The sequence below is a fragment of the Orcinus orca genome, chromosome 20 (genome assembly GCF_937001465.1).
Source record: "Orcinus orca chromosome 20, mOrcOrc1.1, whole genome shotgun sequence".
NCBI classification, from domain to species: domain Eukaryota; kingdom Metazoa; phylum Chordata; class Mammalia; order Artiodactyla; family Delphinidae; genus Orcinus; species Orcinus orca.
The window spans coordinates 18,549,118-18,575,327 of NC_064578.1; the positions used below are offsets into that span (position 1 = coordinate 18,549,118).

Below are 26,210 nucleotides of genomic sequence, written 5' to 3' on the forward strand. Positions count from 1 at the left end.
CACCTGACCCCACCCGTGAGGAGAGAGGCCAGGTAAGAACTATGGGGAACCTTTGCAGAGCATCAGGGAAGACCAAGGAGGGGGCACCTGTTCATTCTTTAGTCAAAAAATGTGTTGGGACCAGGACTGAAGATACCAAGGTAATGAGACCAAAATGGTCCTGCCAATGAGAAATCCACAGTCTAGTGGGCATGAAAAATATTAAAGATCTCCACCAACACGTTTCTCCCTGCAGTGGGTCCTATGAAGGGAAAGTGCCCCAGGGGAACACAATCCAGGGGAGGGTGAAGCGGGGTAGGGGGCAGGTGGGGTGTGTTTCAGAGAAGTCTTCTGGGGAAGTGGAACTCCAAGGTGAGGTCTCCTCCATACAGAGGAGTTTGGTAAATGAGGGTGGGGGCAGAGGGTTGAAAGGCATTCTGCCAGGTGCAAGTGCTGCACAGAAACTCCTTGAGTTTGGGGAAGTGAAAGAAGCCAAAGCATCTGAGCATCTGGTCTTCCGTGATGCTCAGCCAGAAAGGCTGAGGCTGGGGAGGAGGATAGGGAGAGATGCAGCTGGAGAGGTTGGAGGGGCCAGAGGGAGCAGGGCCTTGTGGACCAAGAGAAGAGCTTGGGCTTTTTCTTCAGAAGAGGTGGCTCTACCAGGAGCAGGGAGTCCATTGGAAGGCTGCTACTGTGGGCAGGTGAAGGTGGCATGAAGGACAGGACAAAGCAACAGACCCTTTCCCCTACCCCACAGCCAGGATGACTGTGGGGTAGGGGAAAGAATAGGGGTCAGCTCCGAGGTCTTCCTGCAGGGCCCAGCGACTCTGATCCCTTATTCTGCTCCAGAGTTTGGAGGTCAGAGGGCGCAGAGTCTGAGGTAGCTTGGAAAGATACCACTAATTCTGATATTCTAAAGCCCTCTGAGTTATAAAAGGGAGGAAAAAAAATGGAGACAGAGGTGTGAGGTGGCCTCTGGGCTTTTCTGATAGAGAAACAAATAGCTAAAAGAATGGCCTAGAAAGATAAAGATGTTAAAGTAAAGCCAACTGGATACGTTATCTGAAGCAGTGGAGTAGAAAGTGAAAGAAAATTTAAGAGCAAAGAAGTAAATGGCTTGGATAAAGGAATCCCTAAGAGGTGAGACAGTAAAAGATAAAACTGAGATGAAAGAACTTGGCTAAAGAATCCAATGCAGCGTCCAAAGAGGCAAACGGGGCTGGGCAAGGGGGATGGGTGTCCTTCCTACCGAGGAGGAAGCAGCCTCTACTGAAGGGGCAGGAATCCCCAGCAACCTCCAACAGGCAGACATGGAGGGTGGGGGAAGGGAGGGGACTTTCCTGGGTTTCCGTTTCCAAGGTTGCGGAGGAGAGAGGTGGAAGAGAGAGATGATGAAAATGGGGAGGGGGTACTCAGGAATGGTGGGAGGCCCTGGGCAGGACCGGAATGACCTTTGCGCTCCTCCCTATCCTTCCCCGTCCCTGAATCACAGAAATGTCACTGAGCGCTCACTAGGCACAAAGCGCAGGGCCAATGCACCCCGTACCCCATCTCACGGCCCTCAAGCAGCCCCAAGAGGTGGAAGCACATTTCCCCATTTTACAAGTACCGCAACTAAGGCTCAGAGAGGGCGGCTCACCACCCGAGGTCACACAGGAATCGGGCCTACCCAGCGCGTGGAGTACTACTCCCGCCCCGGGGGCTTCACTCCGCTTGGGGCCCCCCCCTCAGGGAGGAGCCGGCCCGAGCCCCTCCTGCTCCCCGCCCCCGAGGGGCGGCCCGGGGGGCGGGCGGAGGAAGTGAGCGCAGCGGGGAGGAATGTGAGCGGGCGGGGCACGCCGGCCCGGGGCGGCGGGGACAGTCAGGCGGGCGGCAGGGGCGGCGGGCGCGGCGGGGCCGAGCGCGCAGGATGCCTCACTTCACCGTGGTGCCGGTGGACGGGCCGCGACGCGGCGACTATGACAACCTCGAGGGTATCAGTTGGGTGGACTACGGGGAGCGCGCCGACCGGGAGGACTCGGAGGGTGAGGACGCGCCCGGAGGGGTCCTTGGCGGGGGCGGGGGCAGGGAAGCTGGCCACGCGGGGCCCGCTCTCACACCGACGCCGGCCGGTGCGCGCACACGTCGATGCGGGCCCAACTTTTCTTAGACTGAGTCGCCACCAGCAGTCCCTTACTCCGCGCGCGCAGAAACAATTTTCTTCGGCCCCCGGCGCTCGCGCTTGCGGTCGGGCCTCCCTCCCCGCCCCAGCTCCTCCCTTGCGGGCCGCGGGCGGGGGCTGCAGACGTGGCCAGGCCTGCCGGGCCAGCCGGGCCGCCCGGGGCGCGGAGAGCACTGAGCCTCCATCCCTGGCCCTTCCCGGCTGGGAGCAACGACAGCAGCCCGGACCCCAGACCCTTCACTTCCTACCTCCTGTGAACCGCCCCTAAGCGCTTCCCGTCTTGCCTACACTTTTGTGCGGCAGCACCTCTTTCCCTAAGACTACCCTCTCTCTCCTCCCTTCCCCTCCCCTTCCCCCTTCCCTCCCAGCACTCCCGGGCCCTGGAAAGAAGGCTGTGCCTGCCTGAGGGGGTCAGTGGGTAACTGCCTGTGAGTGCACTTGCGTGGATCCCAGCTTACATCTGTAGGTATAGTGGGCATCTGTGGAGCACTCACACGGGACCAGGCTTGTCTAGGCACTTGAAGTGAATTAACTCGTTTAATCCTCCTAATTTCCCCCATGGGATAGGTCATGTTACTCACGCTTAGGAAGGAGTGAATTGAGGCATGGAGCCTTTATGTAACTTGCTCTAGGGGATTCAAATCGAGGGTTGGAGCCTCCAGAGCCTTAACTCTTAACCTAGATGTTAAACTGGGCCTGAAGGTAAACCCCTCCTCCCCTCCTAGGTGCCTGCCCTTGACCCTTTCACCATCTCCTCCCCCAGGAGCCCCCCAGGGGGCTGTCCTTGCAGGGCCCACTCTTGGAGTGTGAACACTGCCGAGAACATGTGTCTGTATGTGTAGCAGCATATGCATGTGTAATTGTGCTTGTGCAAGTGTATAGCTGTGGGATACCGCAGAGTGAAGGTGGGGTCAGGATAGCACTTCTTGTGGGCCACCATTTCCTGCAGGGTTATCGATGATGAGGATGGTGATGTGACTGATGACAAATGCTTCGTCTGTGACTGACCATGATGGAGATATGCAGGGAACGTGTGTGTTGGCATGTATCAGGTGATGTGATGTTGATCTGACTCTGATCTGTCTGTGATGGTGACATGACTGAGGTGATCCATGCCTGATGTGGGTGATGGCTATATGTGTGTCACCTGACTGCTGTGTGAGGAGATGGCACAGGACGGTGGCATAGGCTGCTGGACATCATGGTCATTTAACAGGCTTCACAGCTGTGTGGGTGCACACATCTCAACCCCTGCCCCATGCCGGCACCTGCCCCTAGCCTTGTTCCAGTGGCCAGAGCAGGAGCCAGCATCCACGCCTGCTCCTCTGTTAGCCCTTGGAGGCTCGCTCTCCCCAGAGGCTGGGCTGGGCTGGGCTGCATCCCTAAGATCAGCCTGGACCAGTGGGTAGGCAGAGCGGAGTCCTGCCTCTCGCCCCGCCTTGGCCTCTCACAGGCTGACTATAGGGAACTGGAGCTACATTGGCTGAGTCCTGCCAGGTCCCTCCAGGCTGGGCCAGCTCCTCCCGCTATCCCCCTTCTTCCTCCTCTTCCTCCCTTTCAGCCAGATCTTGACTGCGTCTGCGGTATGGGGGACAGTCTGCACCCTGGTGAGTGGTTATGATCCTTCTTGGTGGGGGCTGCAAAGGGTCAGGGTCACAAAAATAGTGACCCCTCAGGTCCATCTTATGGGGACCCCCCAGCTTGGTGTCTGAATCTCTCAAGGCCCATACCTCTGCTCCAAAGGCCTAGATAGGCCTGTTCACCCAGCTCACTGTGGCCTGTGGGCAGGGGGTGAAGAGGCTCTAGAGGGGTACCCCTGGCAGATACCTGTGAGCAGAGGGATCAGGAGTGTCACCTGGATCCCTGCTTGCAGCTGGTACATTCACAGCTGCTGGCAGGAGCACACATATATATGTACCTCACAGGCAGCGCCCAGGTCCAGCCTTCATGCTGTGGTTCGCCAGGGGTCTCAGGTGGTATCTGAGCAGCTTTGGCCTGGCAGGCATGCCCAGACCTGCCCTGGAATTTTTGGAATAGCTGAGGGCAGTACAGATATCCAGGCACTGCTTAGACACCAGCCCCCCCTCCCACCCAGTTCCCACAATCCTATGGGAGCTGTCTTTAGATGAGGTTTTGGGGAACTCCACGGAATCCCTGCTGGGTGTCTGGCACCAGATTGTCCCTTTTCTGATGCATCTGGGCAGTTGGAAGAGTAGGTGTTACTAGCTCTACTTCATAGAAAAGGAAACCAAGGCAACACAGAGAGGGTAGGCAGGTTGCCCTGGGTCACACAGTGGGAGGTTCAGGAATCCAAGCTAGTCTGCTGGCCACTGAGCACCAAGAGCCTTGGGTATGCACACCCTGGCCAAATTGCAAACCCCAGACACTCTTCTCTAGTTAAAGTACTGCACCCTGGGGTGCCTCCTGGGATGGATGGGGGTCCAAAATAGGAGTAGAACCTACAACTCAGCTCCCACCTGGCTCTGGTAGATCCTGGGACCCAAGTTTGGCCCTCTCACTGAGTGACCTTGCCTCTGAATCTCTCTGAGCTTTACGTTCCTTGTTAATAAAAGGGGGTAAATGATATCTACTGGAGTGTTGCTGTGAGGACTAGAGGTAACCCTTGCAAGGGCTCTGAGCTGCCCTGGACTCATGGCTGAGGGACAAGGATCAGCTGGGTCTTAGAGGACCATCCACAGGCATTTTGGGGGAACTGCTGTGTGCTCAGCTCTGTGTTTTCCGGATACTAGTGCAGTCTTCAGAGAGATGAGGTAACAGTGGTGGGGCAGGCTGCAGTGCAGGAGTTTAGAATAATTTATACTTTACTTTCAACCTACTTCCACAAAAGGATCAGAAGAGATATGCAACAGAAATGCCTCCCCAAGGGACTGTCACTGTCAGGTCAAAACCATGCAGAGGAAAGAGGCAAGGACTCTGAGACGAGGTAGATGGTGACTGCATCTAAAAAATAAATTTAGCTTAGAGGTTCCTGGCAGCCAAGGTAGAAAGGGAAATAAGATGAGCTCTTATAGTTGCCTTTTTTTGACAAAATGAAGCCTCTGATTTATTCAGGGGAGATATTTTTTTGTCACAAAAATCCAAGAGTACTTTTCAGAGGCTTCTCACTGAAGGGCTGTCAGTGTAATGGGCATTGTTACTGGGTTTTCAGATTTTTGTTGTGGCTTCTTATCCTGATCCTGAACAAGCATCAAGGGCACAGCAAACGTCACAGGGTGTCTGAGGAGCTACGTGACCCCACGAGGCTTTTTTAAAAAAATTATCTATTTATTTATTTTTGGGTGCGTTGGGTCTTCGTTGCTGCACGCAGGCTTTCTCTAGTTGTGGTGAATGGGGGCTACTCTTTGTTGCGGTGCGCGGGCTTCTCATTGCGGTGGCTTCTCTTGTTGCGGAGCGTGGGCTCTAGGCACGTGGGTTTAAGTAGTTGTGGCACGCAGGCTCAGTAGTTGTGGCGCACTGGCTTAGTTGCTCCATGGCATGTGGGATCTTCCCAGACCAGGGCTCTAACCCGTGTCCCCTGCATTGACAGGCAGATTCTTAACCACTGCACCGCCAGGGAAGTCCCCCACGAGGCTTTAACATGGTTCTGTAGGTTGGCCTGAACTCCCACTACCTTTGTCCACTGTGCCGTTGGCATTACCCTACATACAGCCATGTAGCTTCTGGGACTGAGCTTCTTGGCTTACTTAGCTAATCCAGGTTCCTAGATGAGGCGATGTACCACTTTTACATACTGTGGGAAGGAACAGCTGATTTTGCCCCAGAAATTGTCATCAGCATGCTTTCCCTGTCAGTCTCTTTGGACAGTAAAGAATCCACAGTGCAGCACCTGCTGAGTGATTGTTGGCTCAGAGAAGGCAAGTTAAGTCTCATACTGATGGCAAGAGGATGTATCAGATGGAAGAGGATGTATCATCGTTCAGTATTCTTAGCTGCAAACAAGAGAAATGGATTGCGGGCTATTTAACCAGAAAAGGTTGGCAGGTAGCTCTCACAAAATCAGGCATGGCTGGAATACCCCACTAGGCTGGATCAGTGAAGACACTTCTGTTGCCGCCTCCATCACTGGACACCAGGCCAACACTGCTGCCACAGTCATTGCCATCCAACACCAACGTGGCTTCTTTGAACCAAGATGTCATCTTTCCATTTGCTGTGAAGCCTCCAGCCACTGCCACTGCAGCTGTCAGACTGTCTGAAGGGGGTTTTACTGTTAGCAACTAGAAAAGGAGTACTTGGTGTCTTCTGCCTGCTTGATGAAAAAATGGGAATGTCACCCACGGAGACTCACAGTGGACACAGTTTGGAAAACAGGGAAGAGTGTGAATGCCGGTGGCCAGAAAATGCAGCCAAGCTTTGAGAGTTGAGGCAGGCGTATAAAAAAAAGGTGCATCTGGCTCCTTTCTGTGAGGTTTTCTTGGTGCTGAGGCACTGCCTCACCAGCCTGGGGGGTAGGTAGATGCTGGGATTGGCCACTTGCCTCGTCTGGAGCAAGCAGCTGCCATCTGGGGACAGGGAGGTAGGTCAACAAGAGGGTCCTGCCAACAGTCTTGCTTGGTCCCACAGCCACCTGGTCAGGCTTCCGTAGGGCTTTCCTAGATGACCCTAGACAGCTTCAGGCACCCACTTCCGCTCTCTGGCCAGTCTCCTGCTTGCCCCTCCTCCCGGCATGCCTCGGGTGGCCCTCAAGGACGCCCCTGCGCAGTGCATGGTGGGGTGGCTAGTAGGCGGCCGGCTGGCCATGGCGGCAGAAGGAGCCCTGTGTGGCTTCATCTGTCTGGAGGGCAGCACCTTGGGGGAGTCCTGAAGACACCGAGCCCTGGGCACCTGGCACACTGGATATTCCCGAAGGGCTGGAAAATGCGAGTGTGTGTCTCAGGGGTGGTCTGAAGGTGGGCCATGACTGGGCCACGCCCTCCTGCAGTTGACTCTGCCCCTTGGTGTTAACACGTGCTGTCTGGGCCCTTCACACCTGTGCCCTCTGCTAGATGAGTGTACACGCTGTTTTTTTTTTTCTTTTTTCTTTTTTCTTTTTCTTGCGTGGTACGCAGGCCTCTCACTGTTGTGGCCTCTCCCGTTGCGGAGCACAGGCTCCGGACGCGCAGGCTCAGCGGCCATGGCTCATGGGCCCAGCCAGTCTGCAGCACATGGGATCTTTCTGGACCGGGGCACGAACCCGTGTCCCCTGCATTGGCAGGCGGACTCTCAACCACTGTGCCACCAGGGAAGTCCTCTTTTTTTTAATTTATTTTTGGCTGAGTTGGGTATTCATTGACGCGCGTGGGTTTTTCTCTAGTTGAGGCGGGCAGGGGCTACTCTTCGCTGCGGTGCGCGGGCTTCTCATTGCAGTGGCTTCTCTTGTTGCGAAGCGCGGGCTCTAGGCACACGGGCTTCAGTAGTTGTGGCATGCAGGCTCAGTAGTTGTGGTGCACGGGCTCTAGAGCGCAGGCTCAGTAGTTGTGGCGCACGGGCTTAGTTGCTCTGCGGCATGTGGGATCTTCCCGGACTAGGGCTTGAACCCGTGTCCCCTGCGTTGGCAGGCGGATTCTTAACCACTGCGCCACCAGGGAAGCCCTACGTGCTGGGTTTTGATCATAGGCCACTTCCAATTCTGGCCCTTTCAAGGAGGCTGGCAGGGTATGATGGGGAAACAGGCCCAGCATGGTAACACTGGCCCACAGAGTGCTCCACAGAGATAACAGCACGCCTGCTGGGGAGGAGTGCATGCTGGGGTTTCAGTAGGCAGCCCCTGACTGGGATTCCGTTCTTCTCTCTCCACAGGACATGGCAACCACAAGGAGAGCAGCCCTTTTCTTTGTCCCATGGAAGCTTCCAGAGGAAGTGACTACCATGACAGGAACCTGGCACTGTTTGAGGTAGCTGAGGAGCCACTCTGGGCCCCAGGTGTGGCAGGGAGGTGGGTGGGCAGGGACCTGTCAGGACCCAAGCTTTAGCTCAGCAGACAGGCTGGATGTTGTGCCTCCTTATGTCTCGGCTTCTCCTCCAGTCTCCCCTTGTCTGTCTCGCTCCCTTGGCAGTCAGGCTGTGGTTCCCTCGGCCCTTTGAACTGAAACTGCTTTCCCAGAGGCCACTGTACCCCATTACCACCTCCAGGGGTGTTCACCTTTGACTTCCATGCAGCCCCTCAGCAAGGTCATCACCTCTCAGTATTTCTTGCCTCAGGATTTCCTTTGTCCCCTTCACTTCTAGGACTTCTCATAGTCCATGATTCTTCCCTCTCCTGTGAACTCTTCCCTGGCCTTCCTGGTTGACTCCTCCAACTCTGTGCCCATCAAGTTTACTGAGCCCTGGTCCTTCTCACCGGATCTGCCCCCTCTAGCCATATCTGCAACCTCAGTGGATGTCTCTTTGGAAACATTCCCAATTTTGTGCCTTTGAACTTGAATTTTATCATTTTCAGACTCAAGCTTAGAAGTTGTATCTGGATTGAAGTCATGGTTTAGGCCCCTAAATTCTGACCACACATTCAGCTGCCCCATGGAAGTCTCATAAGCTCTTCAATCTCCATACACCTGCAAAGACCTGCATCTTTACTTCTTACACCAGACCAGTTTCTCCTCGTGTGTAGGGTCAGAAGGGAGCTGATAGACAGGGAAAGACTAAATGTGGGCCAGAGGCAGGCGGAGGCACAGTGCTGGGGAAGCTGTGCTAGATGCTGCACGGGAGCTGGAGCCCTGGGAGGCCTCTTGACCTGGCCCCACCTGCAGATGGGCTAGGGCTCCAGGATCCCATCTTGGGGATTGAGGTGGGTTACTCACGGGGTATGAGGCCTGGTGGAGAAGACCATGCAGGACAATCAGGGTTTGGGCAGATAAGAGAGACTTCACTTGTCCCACACCTCTTTTGACCTCCTTGGTTCCCTGGGGTGACTAGGGTGGCTTTTTTGTTGAAGGCAGATATGAGTCCCAGAGGCCTACTCACAGCTGGGAGGTGGCCAGGCCGAACAGGCAGACTGAAGCGTGCCATTCCCCTGTCTGCCAGCTGTGCCCTGTCCTGCCCTTTCCCCCCAAGGCAGGTAGTTTTGCAAATGGGCTGGTAGTGATTGTAGCCAAGGTGGGGCAGAGAGAAGTGAGTGCTGGGGTGTGGCACCCACACCTGCCCAGTGGGCTGGCTTGGGTTTCCCCAGGCAAGAGCCCAGGCCTGCCTCAGGGCTTGGCAAGCGGCCAGAGGCCAGGCTGCTGTCTACACACAGGTAGCCTGGTGCCAGTTGCCAGATTACCCTGTGGCTCTGTTTACAGGAAGAGCTGGACATCCGCCCGAAGGTATCATCTCTTCTGGGCAAGCTCGTCAGCTACACCAACCTCACACAGGGCGCCAAGGAGCATGAGGAGGCTGAGAGTGGAGAGGGTGCCCTCCGGAGAGCAGCCAAGGTGAGCTGGTCAGGGGCAGCAGAGAGGCCGCTCCTCGGAAGACAGATTCAACACCATGGAGTTGGCAGTTTCCCCACATGGTTATGAGCATCCTGGGGGAAGTAGGTGCCAGGTTTGGTGAGCATGGAGGATGGGCACTGAGTGCTTTGGGCTCAAGGAGACTTCAAGGGGTGGGCCAGGGAGGTGGCCCTCAGGGCATAGGACCAGGGAGGCCCTCAAAAATAACAGTGGAACGTGACGTTACTTAGGCCTCTCTGTGTGTGAGGCATCATGCTAAGCAGTGGGCTTGGGTTCTTGTATGTCGTCTTCACAACAAAGCTGTGAGGCAGGTGCTGGTTTCATCCCCATTTTACAGATGAGGAAGCTTGAGTGTTGGGGTATTAAGTAACTTGCCTAAGTTGACTAAGCTAAACAAGATCAATGCATAACGCTGGGAGACTTGTGGGCTTACTGTGAGGTATGTGACTATGTAGAATGCCAGATCACTGGCATCCCATCAGGATGGATAAGGATATTACCTTTGGATCCAGGAACCTGGTTGTCCCTCGGGGCTGTGTGACCTAGAGCAGTTGACTAAACCCTTTTGCTGTGTTAGCTCCACTGGCAGACCCCTCCGACAACCCCTGGGTTCCTTGAGCACCAGGGTTGGGGGTGATAGGAGCATGCCTCTTGGGGCTTCCCTATCCCTCTGCTGGTCCCATCCCTAGTCGCTATCCAGGCCTCTGGCCCTCCAGCCGTCCTCTCTTCAGGATGACTTTGCACATCTTTGCTCAGTTCCCCGGTGTGACAGGGCTCAAGTTAACTGAATGCTGGGTTTTTTTCCCCCCTACGTTTTCAGTTTGGAGGCAAAGAACGTTCCCTCCATGTCTACTGACTCCCTGAGGTTTGGGAAGAAGCTGTGATTTGGAAGCAGCTTGAGTCTGGCACTAGCTGTAGTATTCTTGCTGGAGATCAGCACAGGCAGGAGGAGCTCTTGGTTGGAATAAGCCAAATCCCCAACCTCAGACCTGCCCATGAGATTTGGACATTACTGAGGTGGGCCAAGGCGAGAGGCTGATGTGCACCCCTCGATTCTGGGAGGCAGACTAGCCCACGCTTGAGAGAGGGCTGACTATCTGTGGCTATCTGTGTTTAGCCCTGCAGAGGGTGATGGAATCCTTGGGTAAAAGCCTCCTCCCTGTCCCTTCAGACCAAGCCCAGGAAGCTGGTGGCTGGGAGTAAAAAGGTCCCTAAGAAAGGCTAGTGTACATCTCAACAAGGTGTCAGAAGAAATTCTGAGTTGGCGAAGGGCCATGGTCCCTTGGCCTTATGAGGAGCCTGTGAGGATGCTGGGGTCCAGCCTCAGCTTACCTGCCAGCTCACCTGGCCCTAGGTTAAAGATGTGAGAGGATGGCTGAGTGTCCCAGCGCCAGTGGCTTTTTCATGAAGAAAGCAGGAGCCTGGTCAAGTCCACAGAGAGTCAGTAGGAAGCTAGGGAGCTGGGGCCGCTGAGCTGTGGCCCTCGCCCAGGCAGGTCTGAGCAGGGGCCTCAGAAAAGGAAAGCTTAAAGCCGGAAGGGCGGTCCTCCAACCAGACCACACCAAGACCCAAGGCAGCCTCTCTATGGCAGCTGCTCCGTCTGTGGCCTGGTGACCTTCTGAGGCTGCCAGAGGTTATTTGGAGATGCAGAAAGCATTTCCGGCCCTGCCCTTTCCCACACTGCCCTTTTCCCAGAGTGACTCAGCCTCAAATGGGGGACTGGGAGCTGCTACTATCCAGCGGGTGGTCTGAGAAGGGCCTCTGAGAAGGGCTCAGACAGAGCCCAGATGAGGTGTATCTGTCACCTACACTGTGCAGGACAGTTTGAGGGACCATTTGTTTTTACTCGGGCCCTTCTAGGCCCTTCTGTGGTCCTTAAGGCTGCACACAGATCCTGCCCCAGGCCTGGACCCTTGAGAAGAGTTCCTGTGGCCAGAGTTCTTTCTCCCACCCCAGCTCCAGGGCAGCAGGCTTTGCTGGGGCTCTGGTGGAAGCTCTCAGGGCCCCAATACTCTGGGCTGCTCTCATGTGAGGCTCAGTTCTTCAAGAAGGCACCAGCGCATGGGGCTCCCCTGGTGGTCTAGTGGTTAAGACTCTGCACTCCCAATGTAGGGGGCCTGGGTTTGATCCCTGCCCAGGGGACTAGATCCTGCATCCCGCAACTAAGAGCCCACATGGCCGCGACTAAGACCCAGCGCAGCCAAATAAATAAATATTTTTTTTAAAAAAAAGAAGAAGAAGAAGGCACCAGCCCTAATCCTGTGCTTCAGCGTCTGCCCTGGCCTCCTGTTTGGCCCCTACTCTACCCTTAGGTAGCTGAGAAATCCTGCCTGGATATGCCCATTAGACCTTCCCTACCTGCCCTCCAGCCTGAGTCTCTACTCTCTATGCAGGATTTTCCCAACAGGTTATCCCAGAGGCCTTCTAAGGCATCGCTTGCTGGGCTCAGGAGCACCTTTTGAGTACCAGCAGGGCCTGCTGATAATAGAACAGTGAACAAGCCACGTCTACCCAGTATGGTCATTTGAGTGAACAGTTACCGTGACCACTATGATAGAAGGGTATATCAGATGCTGAGGGGATGCAAGAGGAAGTACCAACTCCAGCTAAGGCAACCTGGGGGAACTTCCTGGGAGAGGAAAGAGTTAAGTCTCCTGAAGGTTTAACTGAAGAGGAATTTGCCAGGCAGTGAGGCAGGGGTAACCCTCCCAGGCAGAGCCCAGCACATGCCCTGGTTCAGAGGCTCTGAGGGACTGATGTTGTCAGGGGCTGAGGCTGACAAAGGTGATGGGGCAGGCCTGGTGGCCCAAGCCAAGGAGGCTGGCCCACACTATGCATTACAGTATAGACAATGCAGAGGGGTTTTAGTAGGGATGATGAGATTGGACTTGGTTTTCAGAGACCTGTTCTGGCAGCAGAGCGGGCTGGAGTGTGGAGAGGTTGAGAGGCACAAGAAGGCACCATCCAGGTGCCCCAGATGTAGTGCCCCAGGTTCAGGGGACTAAGGCTGAGGCAAGGAAGGCTGATCTCAGGGCAGCTTGAGAGGCAGACTGGGCAGGACTCAGTGTCCACTGGACTGAACTGGGGGGTTGGAGAGAGGGAGGGTCAGGAACAACTTCTTAGACTCTGGCTTGGGTGACATGGGTCATGCTGAGTGGGAAGGTGGAGATCTGACACAGACCTCACTTTGCAGAAGTATAAAAGAGGAGAGGAAGGGAAGGGGGCAGTACCATGAGGGGGAGGTGAGGCTCAAAAGCTCACACGTGGGGTTTTGAAAAGAATCAGGTTTTATACCTTCCCAGTCCCAAACTGTTTCTTCATGTATCAAAGTCAACACAGACATCCTCTCACCTTACCCCCTGCACTCCCCAGGACTCCACTTGGAATATCCCTCTCCAACCTGTTCTCTGGTAGAACACCCTGGGGGCGGGCGACTGTCACGTGACCAGGGGCTGGCCTTCCGTGGAGCATCTGGGCCCCTCTGACGCTCTGTCTCCCCCTCCCTCGCTTGCTCCATAGGCACCCAGCATGGGCACCCTCATGGGGGTGTACCTGCCCTGCCTGCAGAATATCTTCGGGGTTATCCTCTTCCTGCGGCTGACCTGGATGGTGGGCACGGCCGGTGTGCTGCAGGCCCTCCTCATTGTGCTCATTTGCTGCTGTTGTGTGAGTATCCCAGCTGGGGCAGGGCCAGAGCCCACCCAGCTGAGCTGCTCACCTAGGCCCTCCTTTCCACAGACCTTGCTGACGGCCATCTCCATGAGCGCCATTGCCACCAACGGCGTGGTTCCAGGTGGGTGAGCACCACTCAGGCCTGAGGAGGGGATGGGCCCAGAATCCACCTTGACATGCCTAGGAACACTTATTGCCCCCCCCCCCCAGGCAGTTTTCTGGTGGGATCTTAGTCCTTGATGCCATGACAGTGCTACCACTTAGGAGCATCCTTGCTTGACAGAGTTTGAGATTGCTGTTGTTTTGTGTTTTGTTTGTTTGGGCTTTTTTTTTTTTTTTTTTTTTTGGATAAAAGTACTTTTTTAAAAGCGGGGGCTGGGGCTGATAAAGAAGGTGATGGGGCATACCTGGTGGCCCAAGCCAAGGAGTCTGGGCCACACTGGATTCAGTATAGACAATGCAGAGGGTTTTCAGCCGGGATGTTGAGATTGGACTTGGTTTTCAGAGACTCCGTTTTTTTACTTACTCAACCATGTATTTATATCACTGTGGACTCCTGGATATTTATTTTGTTCTTTGGCTCATAATCTTAGTACCATCATTATTTATTGTTTTGCTTGACCTGTTCCACTCTGGCTATTTGGCTATTCGGGTTGGCTTCTGTGTTTGAATCCTTTTCTATTTTTTTCAAATAACAGCTTTATTAGCATTAGTATAAAAGTAATAGGGGGAAAAAGGCAATATATGTTTACCATAGAGGGTTTGAAAGTGCAAAAAATGTAGAAAAGAAAATGAAAAGTACCCATAATCCCACCATCCTAAGGTCAAAACTGTTAGCCTTTTCATACATGGTCTTAGGGTCTTATAAAGTATTGAGATGTATTGTTTTCCCCAAACTCTGTGTGTGTGTGTGTGTGTGTGTGTCTGTGTGTGTCTGTGTGTTTCTCAAGTGCTGGAAACGGTTCATTTGTTTTTTTAAAACAGGATTGACATTACCTAATTTTTGTTATTCTCCTACTCTTGGGTTCTACTTTTTCACTATTGTAAACATTATTGTCATAAACAGCCTTGCACACTGATCTTTGTTCACGCCCCTGGCGGTTTCCTTAGAAGAGGGTCCTAGAGGTGGGATTACAGCATGAAAGGGATTATTAGCCTTTTTAAAGCTTCTTGATCCCTGTTCCCAGATTTTTCACCAGAGAAGTTTCATCAGGAGCAGCTTCAACCAGCAGCATGGGATTCTTCTTGTCCCCTGCACCCTCACTGGCCCTGGGGTCCAGTGTTGACTCAGTCTTGCCAGGGGTGTTAGACTCTGATGGAAGCACAGATTCAGGGCAGGAGGGTCAGCCATGGATATTCACCCAGTGGCTGGCCCTAGCGGCAAAAAGCTAGTCCCTGCCCTGGTCTGGAGGGTCAGACTAACAGAGATAGCTCTTGGGAGGGGTGAGGCATGCTGAGATAGGACACACCCAACCAGGGGAGGCTGCGGGGACTGACCTAACTGCAGGGAGGTGGGGGACAGTAGGCCACTTAGGCTTTGCTGCGGACCTAGAGCTGCCCCAGCAGAGTATTCGTGTCACTGGCCCGTGCTGGGTGTTGGAATCAAATGGAAATCAGGTCCAACTGCAGCCTGGCCACTTATTAACCATGCTGCCTTGGGCAAGTCTTCTAACCCTTCTGCTCGTTCATAAATGGGAAAAGCAGTCCCTGTCCCTCTGGATGGTTGTGAAGGGTTGTCATGGGAGAGGCCCCCTTGAAGAACCAGCCTTGACCTATGTATGCTTTTTCTGTTGTAGCTGGGGGCTCCTATTTCATGATCTCCCGCTCGCTGGGACCAGAATTTGGAGGGGCTGTTGGCCTGTGCTTCTACCTGGGAACAACATTTGCAGCGGCTATGTACATCCTGGGGGCCATTGAGATCCTGCTGGTGAGTCAGGCTAAGCCCTGGCCAACTCGGGTCTTGTCGAAACAGTCCATTTCCCATAGGCCCAGGCGGCTCATGCTCCCTTCACCTCTGGTCAGGGTCTAGGGCTTATAATGAGGGAGGCCTCTTCAAGGGAGAAAGATCTTTGTTCAAGCCAGTCTCCCCTTCAGCCCTTTCCCAGTTTGGGCCAGGCAAGCTAGGGGCCTGGCTGTCTCCACCTTGACCCTGGATGTTCCATCCACTCGGGCAACATTTCAACCATGGCAGGTGGTCTGTGAACTACTGCATTTAACTCAGAGACAGATCTTGGTGGTGACTCAGAGCCTGCCTCCCAGGCTCATGTGGGCTCTGGCCAGCTCTGTCTCCCCCAGGACTCTGTGCTAATAAAGCCCTTCAGATCCATCTTATCCTCATCCCTAAATCAGGGTGAACAGCCACAGGACCCTGTTTGGAGGGCAGTGCCACCTCTGTGGGCCTCATGTGTGCTCTGACTCAGTTTCCCACTTCCCACTGAACTGCCCTCGTGGTGGGAGAAGAGGGGGAGGAGCAGTGGGGAGCACAGGGTAAAGAGTGCCCGCCCCTGGGAATCCAGATAGTAGATGTTTAGAGGAACTGCCTGTCTATTCCCACCTCCAGGTCCCCTGTCTGTTGCGTGGAGCCTGTTCCTGGATATTCTGGGGGTTTTGTTGTTTGTTTTCCTTTTTCTTTTTATAAATTTATTTATTCATTTATTTAATTTTTGGCTGCATTGGGTCTTCGCTGCTGCACGCGGGTTTTCTCTAGTTGCTGAGAACGGGTGCTACTCTTCATTGCGGTGCGTGGGCTTCTCATTGCAGTGGCTTCTCTTGTTGCAGAGCATGGACTCTAGAGCGCAGGCTCAGTAGTTGTGGCGCATGAGCTTAGTTGCTCTGTGACATGTGGGATCTTCCCGGACCAGGGCTCAAACCCGTGTCCCTTGCATTGGCAGGCGGATTCTTAACCACTGCGCCACCAGGGAAGCCCTGTTTGTTTTTCTATTACCCACATTCCTACTTTTTTTTTTTTTTTTTTTTTTGTGGTACGCGGGCCTCTCACTGTTGTGGCCTCTCCCGTTGCGGAGCACAGGCTCCGGACACGCAGGCTCAGCAGCCATGGCTCACGGGCCCAGCCGCTCTGCGGCATGTGGGATCCTCCCGGACCGGGGCACGAACCCACATCCCCTGCATCGGCAGGTGGACTCTCAACCACTGCGCCACCAGGGAAGCCCCAACCCACATTCCTACATTTGTTATGTTGATTTCTTCTGTAAGGAAATTGTCCTTTTTCCATTTGTTTATTTATTCAACCATGTATTTATATCAGTATGGACTCCTGGATATATATATATATATATTTTAATAAATTTATTTATTTATTTATTTTTGGCTGTGTTGGGTCTTCGTTGCTGTGCGCGGGCTTTCTCTGGCTGTGGCGAGCGGGGGCTACTGTGTCGTGCGGGCTTCTCATTGCAGTGGCTTCTCTTGTTGCGGAGCACGGTCTCTAGGCAAGCGGGTTTCAGTAGTCGTGGCGCATGGGCTCAGTAGTTGTGGCCTGCGGGCTCTAGAGCACAGGCTCAGTAGCTGTGGCACGCAGGCTTAGTTGCTCCACAGCATGTGGGATCTTCCCAGACCAGGGCTCGAACCCGTGTCCCCTGAATTGGCAGGCAGCCTCCCAACCACTGCACCACCAGGGAAGTCCCATGGACTCCTGGATATTTATTTTATTCTTTGGCTCATAATCCTGTGCTGTCATTATTTTTTTGCTCCTCAAACTGTTCCACTTCTGCTATTTAGCTATTCAGGTCAACTCCTGTGTCTGGATCCTTTTTCTCTTTTTTGTAAATAATGGCTTTTTTTTTTTTTAATTTATTTGTTTTTGGCTGCATTGGGTCTCTGTTGCTGTGCGCGGGCTTTCTCTAGTTGCGGTGAGCAGGGGCTACTCTTCATTGCGGTGCGCGGGCTTCTCATTGTGGTGGCTTCTCTTGTTGCGGAGCACAGGCTCTAGGTGTGCGGGCTTCAGTAGTTGTGGCTCACGGGCTCTAGAGCACAGGCTCAGTAGTTGTGGCACATGGGCTTAGTTGCTCCGCGGCATGTAGGATCTTCCCGGACCAGGGCTCGAACCCGTGTCCCCTGCATTGGCAGGCAGATTCTTAACCACTGTGCCACCAGGGAAGCCAATAATGGCTTTATTAAGAGATAATTCACATACCATACAATTCACTTTAAAGTGAATTTAAAGTATACAATTGGATGGTTTTTGGTATATTCATGAAGTTGTACAACTATCACCACAGTCAATTTTAGAACATTTTCATCACCCCAAGAAGAAATCCCATGATCATTAGTGATCACTCTCCATTCCCCCCAGCCCTAGGCACCCATTAATCTGCTTTCTGTCTTCAATAAGATTTAATCAAGGACTTCCCTGGTGGTCTAGTGGTTAAGACTCCATGCTCCCCATGCAGGGGGCCCAGGTTCGATCCCTGGTCAGGAACTAGATCCTGCATGCTGCAACTAAAAGATCCTGCATGCCGCAACGAAGATCCCGCACGCAGCAACAACGATCCCACGTGCTGCACCTAAGACCCGGCGCAGCCAGATAGATAGATAGATAAAAATTTAATCAGGTTTACCTATTCTGGACTTGTCATATAAATGGATTCATACAATATATGCTCTTTTGTGACTGGCTTTTTCTGAATACTCTTTTTTGGTTTTGTTTTTTTTTGGCCGTGCAGCTTATGGGGTCTTAGTTCCCCAACCAGGGATTGAACCTGGGCCACGGCAGTGAAAGCACTGAGTCCTAACCACTGGACGGCCAGGGAACTCCCCTCTGGATACTCTTAAAAAAAGAAAACCAAAATATTGGGCTTGACTCTCCACATAGGAAGATTGAACCTCCTCTATCTGTCTTCTTGTTTCAGACCTACATTGCCCCACCAGCCGCCATTTTTTACCCAACAGGCACTCATGACATGTCGAGTGCCACCTTGAACAATATGCGGGTGTATGGGACCATTTTTCTGACCTTCATGACCCTGGTGGTGTTTGTTGGTGTCAAGTATGTGAACAAATTTGCCTCACTCTTCCTGGCCTGTGTGATCATCTCCATCCTCTCCATCTATGCTGGGGGCATCAAGTCTATTTTTGACCCTCCCGTGTTTCCGTAAGTAACCTGGGAATACATCCAGGCATTGCACTGACATCCTTCCCACGTGGATGGCCTTTGATGCCTTGAGTTGTAGAGGCTACAGGGTGGAAGCAGGTTGGGGTCTCTGGCTGAGCAGGTGCTGATGCTTCTGTCCCCCCCCGGCCCCACAGAGTATGTATGCTGGGCAATAGGACCCTGTCCCGGGACCAGTTTGATGTCTGTGCCAAGACAGCCGTGTTGGACAATGAGACCGTGGCCACTCGGCTCTGGAGCCTCTTCTGCCACAGCCCCAACCTCACCGCAGACTCCTGCGACCCCTACTTTCTGCTCAACAATGTGACTGAGATCCCTGGCATCCCTGGTGCAGCTGCTGGCGTGCTCCAGGGTGCGTCCTCCCTCCTGTCCTGCTCCTGCCCCCCACACTGAGCAGGAGGTAGGGAATGAGCACGGATGGATTAGCACAGAGCTGTCCTTGTGTGGCCAGCTCAGGAATGGGAGGCAGTTCTGGCTGCCTTCCCAGCCCAGCCGTGTCCTCTCAGCCTGGCTCCTGGCAGCTGGGTTTCGGGTGAACGGAGCCTGTTTGGCCAGTGTCCCAGGCCTGCAACAACCCCCAGAAAGTTCTGGCAGCCCATTTCTCCCCAGCCACCAGCCCCTGACCCTGCCTGTGATTGTTCTCACAGGAGCCATAAAGGGCCTCTGTCTAGGAGGCAGGCAGTGGCAGGTGATGGTGGTTCAGCCACCTTCGCCTTTCAGACTTGTAGCCAGACAGCTCCTTCTCTGTGGCCAGAGCAGCCCGGTGGCTGACACCGTAGCCATTCGGCTGAAGTCACCCCCCTGAACCCCGAGAACCTCTTACATTTGCAGCCTCTGGCTGGGCTGCCCCAAACTTCCCTGGGAAGTAGGTGGGGCTGCAGTGGTGATGCTGCTGCCCCCACAGAAAACCTGTGGAGCACCTACCTGGAGAAGGGTGAGGTCGTGGAGAAGCACGGGCTGCCCTCCACAGACGCCCTTGGCCTGAAGGAGAGCCTGCCCCTGTACGTGGTGGCCGACATCGCCACATCCTTCACTGTGCTAGTCGGCATCTTCTTCCCCTCCGTAACAGGTGAGCCCTCTTGCCCACCCACCCTGCCCTGCCCCCACTCCCGGGGAGCCCCTCAGGGAGTTTCCTTGCTTTTGGAGGCATTATGGCTGGCTCAAACCGCTCCGGGGACCTCCGAGATGCGCAGAAGTCCATCCCAGTGGGGACCATTCTGGCCATTGTTACGACCTCCCTTGTGTGTATCCTTTCCCAGGCCTGGGGTGGGTGGGGAAGGGGGACAGGAGGCACTTGCCTGTGTATAAGTCACCAGCTGGCACGCGCAGACACACTCCCTATGCGTGCATGTGTACCTCACCCCTCACACACACGCGCACACTCAAGGGGTGTGTACACAACACGAAACCCACAGCTGCAGGTGTCCCAGCTGAGTCTGCCAGCTAAGGCTTGGGCGAGGGGCCCTTGGGCGCTGTGCGGGGATGCACGGGGACGGCAGTGGCAGCGGAGGCCGCGGAGGCCGAGCTTTCCTTGACGCAGCCACAGACTTCAGCAGCGTGGTTCTCTTTGGCGCCTGCATCGAGGGTGTGGTCCTCCGGGACAAGTGAGTGATCTGGGCCCCTCCCCGTGGCACTGGACTCAGCTTTTGCTGCCCTGACACCGGCCCCCCTTGCACACGTGGTTCCACACATGTCCTCAGGCTGCTGGTTGCCAGTGGTGGGTCAGGCCCCAGCAGAACTTTTGCTTCTGAGAGGATGGTGACATCAGATCGGGACTGGGCTGAGGGGAAAGGATAGGGGCTGGTGGCCTGGCCTCTGCTGAGGGGCCAGAGCTCTGTCCACCATAGCCATCCTTCCTGACCTCTGCCAACCCTCACTCTGGGCGACCCCACCCAGGGTTTGGGGGGCTCCTTGCATGGAACATGGCCTGAGTCCGGCCCCTGCAGGTACGGCGATGGTGTCAGCAGGAACCTGGTGGTGGGCACGTTAGCCTGGCCTTCGCCCTGGGTCATCGTCATCGGCTCCTTCTTCTCAACCTGCGGCGCCGGCCTACAGAGCCTCACTGGGGCACCACGCCTGTTGCAGGCCATCGCCAAGGACAACATCATCCCCTTCCTCCGGGTGAGCCTTCTGCACTTCCCCACCGCCTGGGTGCTCCTGGCCCCTCACACCGGCTGGGGGAGAGAGGTAGGAGATAAGTATGGGCGCGTTTTATCCTGCTGGGGGCCAGGGCCATGCAGCTATCCATGGAGAGCTGCTGAGAGCTGCCCTGGCCCTGGCCCTGCCCTGCTGTTGGCAGAGCTGCTTGGGCCCAGAATCCCCAAGGCCTGTCTGTGGCTCATCCACAGCAGAGAGGCCTGAGGAAGTGGAGGGCAGAGGAACTCGTACCTATCAGGATAGGCATGGGTGTGACCTGAGCCCCAGAGGGACTTCATGACTTGTGGCCTTAGGTGTGGAATGGGGGCAGTGGAACCAACTTCTTCACTTCGGACCCCACTGACCCTGGTGCTTGCAGGTTTTTGGCCATGGCAAGGCAAATGGCGAACCAACATGGGCACTCCTCCTGACAGCACTCATCGCTGAGCTGGGCATCCTCATCGCCTCCCTTGACATGGTGGCCCCCATTCTATCCATGTGAGCTGGGGCTCAGGGCAGGGCTGGGGGATGGTCTTGGGAAAGGCTCCTTGCACTCTCAGCACCCCTCAGCCGGGGGCCCTGCCCAGCAGCTCTGTGACCTTGTCTGGTGTTGAGGGCGCAGTAGGGAGATGTGTCAGGCTGTATGGGGGGATGTTTGCCTGGCAGAGCTCAGCCACTTCTGCCTCTGGAGCGAGCCTGGCACTTACTCAGAAATTTTAAAGAGACCAGTAGGTCCCATGTGCCTCTGTGGGAGACCCCCAGAGCAGGGTCAGGGCAAGCATTGGTCTCTAGCACCTTCATGAGGCCACCACTACCTCATCCATTTTCAAAGTTGTTTGCTTTTAAAGTTCTGGAATGCTGGGCATCTGAATCTGCCAGTGCCCTGCAGGAGGTGGTGAGCACGCGGCAATTTCCAGGGGTCCTGGCGGCAGGGCTCGTGTCCTTGCTGTGTTCACCTCTGCCAGGGTTGGGGCCCACTCCACCTCTCCTCACACATCTTGCTCCACTGCCAGTGCTCCTTTTGCTTGTTCCGTTATGACTGAGCCAGCCTTCACTGCCCCACTCAGCCTGTGAGACTGAGAGGGACCCCCTTCCCCACGAAGTAGCTGCCCCCCAGCCCCAGCCAGGCCTGCTGGAGTCAGTGCTCTCTTGTTCCCCCCAGCACACCTCCGCCCATTACTGCCCAGCTCCACCCACACATCAGCGCACACCTGAAACTGTTCTTGCCACAGTCTTCTTGGGTGGTGGCCCCTTACTGCCCAAGTCAGAGGATGTATCTCAGCCTTTATCACGTGGCTCCTCCTGGCAGCCCTAATGGGACACCTCATGGGAGTCCCTGCCCCCTGGCACGCCCTCTTTCGTAAGCCCTGCTGCCTTCTTGTCTGTCCTTCCTCTCGTACCAGCTGAGGATAAAGGTTGGCGTCCCCTCCACTCAGCCCTCTGCCCCTCCGCTGTCATTCCTGGAGGGCTCATGGCGGTAGGCCTCCCCCATCCCAGTCTCCCACACCCACCGCAGTGTCCCTCAAGTGTCTTTAACTCAGTGATTCAAAATGGCCCTTGTTGTCTTCCCCTGACCCACTCTCCCCACATTCATGACAGCCCCTCATCCAACTGGTCACCCAGGCCAGAGGCCTGACTGTTGTCTAGCCGTCTCCAGACGCTGAGCCCTCCTTGATACCATCCTCTTCCACAGCTGTTCCCCCTGCCTGCAGCCCCCTCCCCTCCTCTGCCTGTGAACACTTGCCCATCCTCTAAGACCTGGTTCTGCGGACACTGCTGCAGTGTCCCATCTGCATCAGGCTGTGGGACTGGGTGTGGTGAGGCTGAGAAGACCTGCCTGAGCCTGTGCACGGCAGGGCCATGACATGTCCTGGTTCCTCATCCAGGCCCAGCCTGGAAGGGCAGGGACATCAGGTACCTGGCTGCCAAGGAGGCCGCTCTGTACCAGCCACTCCCTGTGCTGCAGGTTCTTTCTGATGTGTTACCTGTTTGTGAACCTGGCCTGTGCTGTGCAGACGCTCCTAAGGACTCCCAACTGGCGGCCTCGGTTCAAGTACTATCACTGGTAAGCGCCAGCTGGGCCCCTGAGCCAGGTCCTCTGACACAAGAGCTATTGGGGAAGCCAGGAGCCCCATTCTGGATGGGGTTTGAATTTTCTGGGCAGCAGTTGCTATTGGTGAGAGATTGGGGGTCTGGGCCTGGGGCCCTATTGGTCTCTCCCTGATTCTGGCCCTTTCCCACTCTCTGGCCCAGGGCGCTGTCCTTCCTGGGCATGAGCCTCTGCCTGGCTCTTATGTTTGTCTCGTCCTGGTACTATGCCCTGGTTGCCATGCTCATTGCCGGCATGATCTACAAGTACATTGAGTACCAAGGGTGAGTGAGGGCTGCCACCTGCTTGGGGCCTTTGGGCCACTCTTCATTGGGTTGTGGGGAGCTGAGCCGTCCTTTGTTAGCCACCGTGGTGCTGGGGCTGGGGGACTGTGATTCGGGCCTGGCCCCTTCATCTCACCTACACACGGACACAACCCCTGGGTGGGACCAGGGGCTTACCAGCTTGTGGGGGCCTCTGCAGGGCTGAGAAGGAGTGGGGCGACGGGATCCGAGGCCTGTCCCTGAGTGCTGCCCGCTATGCACTGCTGCGGCTAGAGGAGGGACCTCCTCACACCAAGAACTGGCGGTGAGTCACGCCCGGCCTGGTGGGGCCCAGTCCAGGTTCTCAGGGGGCGCTGTGAGGGTGGGAGAGTCAAGAGGTGCTGGCTCCCCCTCCCTAGTCCGTGCTCCCTGTCCTGAGTTGCCAGGGGCACCATCCTGCTTATTTGGCCCTTGGATCACTGCTACGTGTAGGGGCCTGTGAGCCAGGAAGGGAAGGAGCTGGGCTCCCTGGAAACCTCTGGCCCTGGTCTCAGGCTCCCTCTCCATTCGGCCACCACAGACCTCAGCTGCTGGTGCTGCTGAAGCTAGATGAGGACCTTCATGTGAAGTACCCACGGCTCCTCACTTTCGCCTCCCAGCTTAAGGCCGGCAAGGGCCTGACCATTGTTGGTTCTGTCATCCAGGGCAGCTTCTTGGAGAGCTATGGCGAGGCCCAGGCCGCTGAGCAGGTGCCTGCTGCAAGGGGGTGGTGTTGGGAGGACACTGAGCTGGACTAGAGATGTCTGGGCTGCAGCTGGTGCACAGCCAGCCAGGTGGACAGCACTGTTGCCAGCTGAGAGCTGGAGCAAGGGGGTTATAACTGTCCCATCTTGAAAACATGGCCTCTGGGTGGGCAGCTTGCCCCCGTCTCCTCCCCCACCCCCACCCTCTGCGCCCTAGGGGCCTTGGTGGGGAGCCCAGCAGAGGGGACGCTGATGGCCTTGCTTTTTGACCCTGCTATGTTCCCCACAGACAATCAAGAACATGATGGAGATTGAGAAGGTGAAGGGCTTCTGCCAGGTGGTGGTGGCCAGCAAGGTGCGTGAGGGGCTGGCCCACCTCATCCAGTCTTGCGGCCTGGGTGGCATGAGGCATAACTCCGTGGTGCTGGGCTGGCCCTACGGCTGGCGACAGAGTGAGGACCCACGTGCCTGGAAGACCTTTATTGGTGCGTGAGGGTCAGGGCCTGGGCTCGACCACATAGGACAGGGGCAGGGGTCAAGTGGGGACAGAGGCCAGAGGGTCACAGGCTGATGATCAGTAGTGCCCCTCCTCCCCAGACACCGTGCGCTGCACCACGGCCGCCCACCTGGCCCTGCTCGTGCCCAAGAACATCGCCTTCTACCCCAGCAACCACGAGCGCTACCTGGAGGGCCACATCGATGTGTGGTGGATTGTCCACGACGGTGGCATGCTCATGCTCTTGCCCTTCCTGTTACGCCAGCACAAGGTGGGCCAGGCGGTTGGGCCCCGGTGAGAGGGGCTGGGCCCTTGAAGGGGTGGGGTGTGATTGAACCACCACCTTCTGTTGCCACAGGTCTGGAGGAAGTGCCGGATGCGCATCTTCACGGTGGCCCAGATGGATGACAACAGCATCCAGATGAAGAAGGATCTGGCTGTCTTCCTGTACCACCTGCGCCTCGAGGCAGAGGTGGAAGTGGTGGAGATGGTAAGCCACCTGCCCGATGTAGCCCTGTGGATACCCTGCCCCACGTAGCGCGGTCCTCATGGCTCACCCTCTCCCCAGCATAACAGCGACATCTCTGCATATACCTACGAGCGGACACTGATGATGGAGCAGCGCTCCCAGATGCTGCGGCAGATGAGGCTGACCAAGACTGAGCGGGAGCGAGAGGTCAGTGGCCTTCTCCGTCCAGGGCAGGGTCAGGCCTTGGGAGACGCCATCAGGTGGGAGCATCAGAATGATTCACCCCAGCCCCACCCATTTCCCTAAGGCTGGGTGATCACGCTGGGCCAGCCAGGCCCACCCTTTCCCATGGCACCGAGGAGACTTCCTCTGATTGTCCTCAGGCCCAGCTGGTCAAGGACCGGCACTCAGCCCTGCGGCTGGAGAGCCTGTACTCAGACGAAGAGGAAGAGTCTGCAGCTGGGACTGACAAGATCCAGATGACATGGACACGGGACAAATATATGGCAGCAGAGCCCTGGGACCCCAGCCATGCCCCCGACAACTTCCGGGAGCTGATACATATTAAGCCGTGAGTGCAGCAGAAATGGACCCAGCCACATTAGGGTCTGGGATTGGAGGTGGGATGGGGGCAGACAAGCCCTGTGGGTGGGCCAGGGGCGGGGCCCATGTTCAGCTGCATTATCTTCAGGGACCAATCCAATGTGCGGCGCATGCACACGGCTGTGAAGCTCAATGAAGTCATTGTCACACGCTCCCATGACGCCCGCCTGGTCCTACTGAACATGCCTGGCCCACCCAAGAACAGCGAGGGCGATGAGAACTGTATCCCTTTGTAAAGAGGTGGACAGTGGGGAGGTGGACAGTGTGTGAGGTCAGGCCAGGAGCTCCTCTCCCTGGGTACCCGAGGGGGTGCCAGGGCACCCAGCTCTGACTGACGGGCGAAACTTCCCTGGGTGCCCCTTGGTGCTTCCCTGGGTGCTGCCTCCTTGACTCGATGCCCTACAGACATGGAGTTCCTGGAGGTGCTGACTGAGGGCCTCGAACGGGTGCTGTTGGTCCGTGGTGGTGGCCGTGAAGTCATCACCATCTACTCCTGAGCCCAATACAGACTTGTGGCCTAGAGTGGAGGCGTCCAGGGTAACAAACAGCCCCCTCCCAGCACCCGCCCGCCAGCCCTGCTTTGCCCAGCCCTGCCCTGGACCCAGCTTTGCTAGGTCTCCTTGGAGACTGGGCCCAGACCTGGCAATGGAGGTGGATCCGAGGTCCTGCAAGACCCTGAGAGGTTTGGGGACTTCCTGTCCAGCACCCCAGGACGCCTGTCCTGACTCAGAAGACTGGTGGGGGCTGATGTGGGGTTTGAAGGCAGCTGGCCCAGGAGCGCTATTTATTGCATATTTATTGTTTGAATGTCACCATCAGAGAGAAGGGGAAGGGCGACCAGGGAGGGGTCTGGCCAAGCTGGCCTGCAGGAAGATCTGACTCAGGCTACTGTGGGCAGGGACTCCCACCAAGCCGAGCTGAATGGAACCAGCCAGCTGAAGCCTGACTTTTTTCAATAAAACATTGTGTACTTCTGGGCCTCCCGCTGCCCCGGCTCTGTTTCCCCTGGCACCAAGGGAAGGAGGCGGAACTGAACCCAGGCCCAGA

At 55.8% G+C, this 26,210-nt stretch overlaps 1 protein-coding gene across 1 annotated transcript; it reads left to right on the forward strand.

Moving 5' to 3' along the window:
• Positions 1-1,817: 1,817 nt before the first annotated feature.
• Positions 1,818-26,142, forward strand: SLC12A4 (solute carrier family 12 member 4). Its single transcript, XM_004273181.4, has 24 exons — positions 1,818-2,003; positions 7,940-8,034; positions 9,418-9,549; positions 13,087-13,233; positions 13,306-13,360; positions 15,036-15,166; positions 18,105-18,346; positions 18,502-18,716; positions 19,269-19,433; positions 19,511-19,609; positions 19,911-19,968; positions 20,311-20,485; positions 20,880-20,998; positions 22,467-22,565; positions 22,754-22,873; positions 23,073-23,177; positions 23,433-23,601; positions 23,885-24,080; positions 24,193-24,362; positions 24,450-24,581; positions 24,660-24,767; positions 24,944-25,131; positions 25,252-25,385; positions 25,569-26,142. Exons 1-24 carry the CDS (start codon positions 1,889-1,891, stop codon positions 25,658-25,660), a joined length of 3,261 nt encoding a protein of 1,086 aa, XP_004273229.1. The 5' UTR covers positions 1,818-1,888; the 3' UTR covers positions 25,661-26,142.
• The last annotated feature ends 68 nt before the right edge of the window (positions 26,143-26,210 follow it).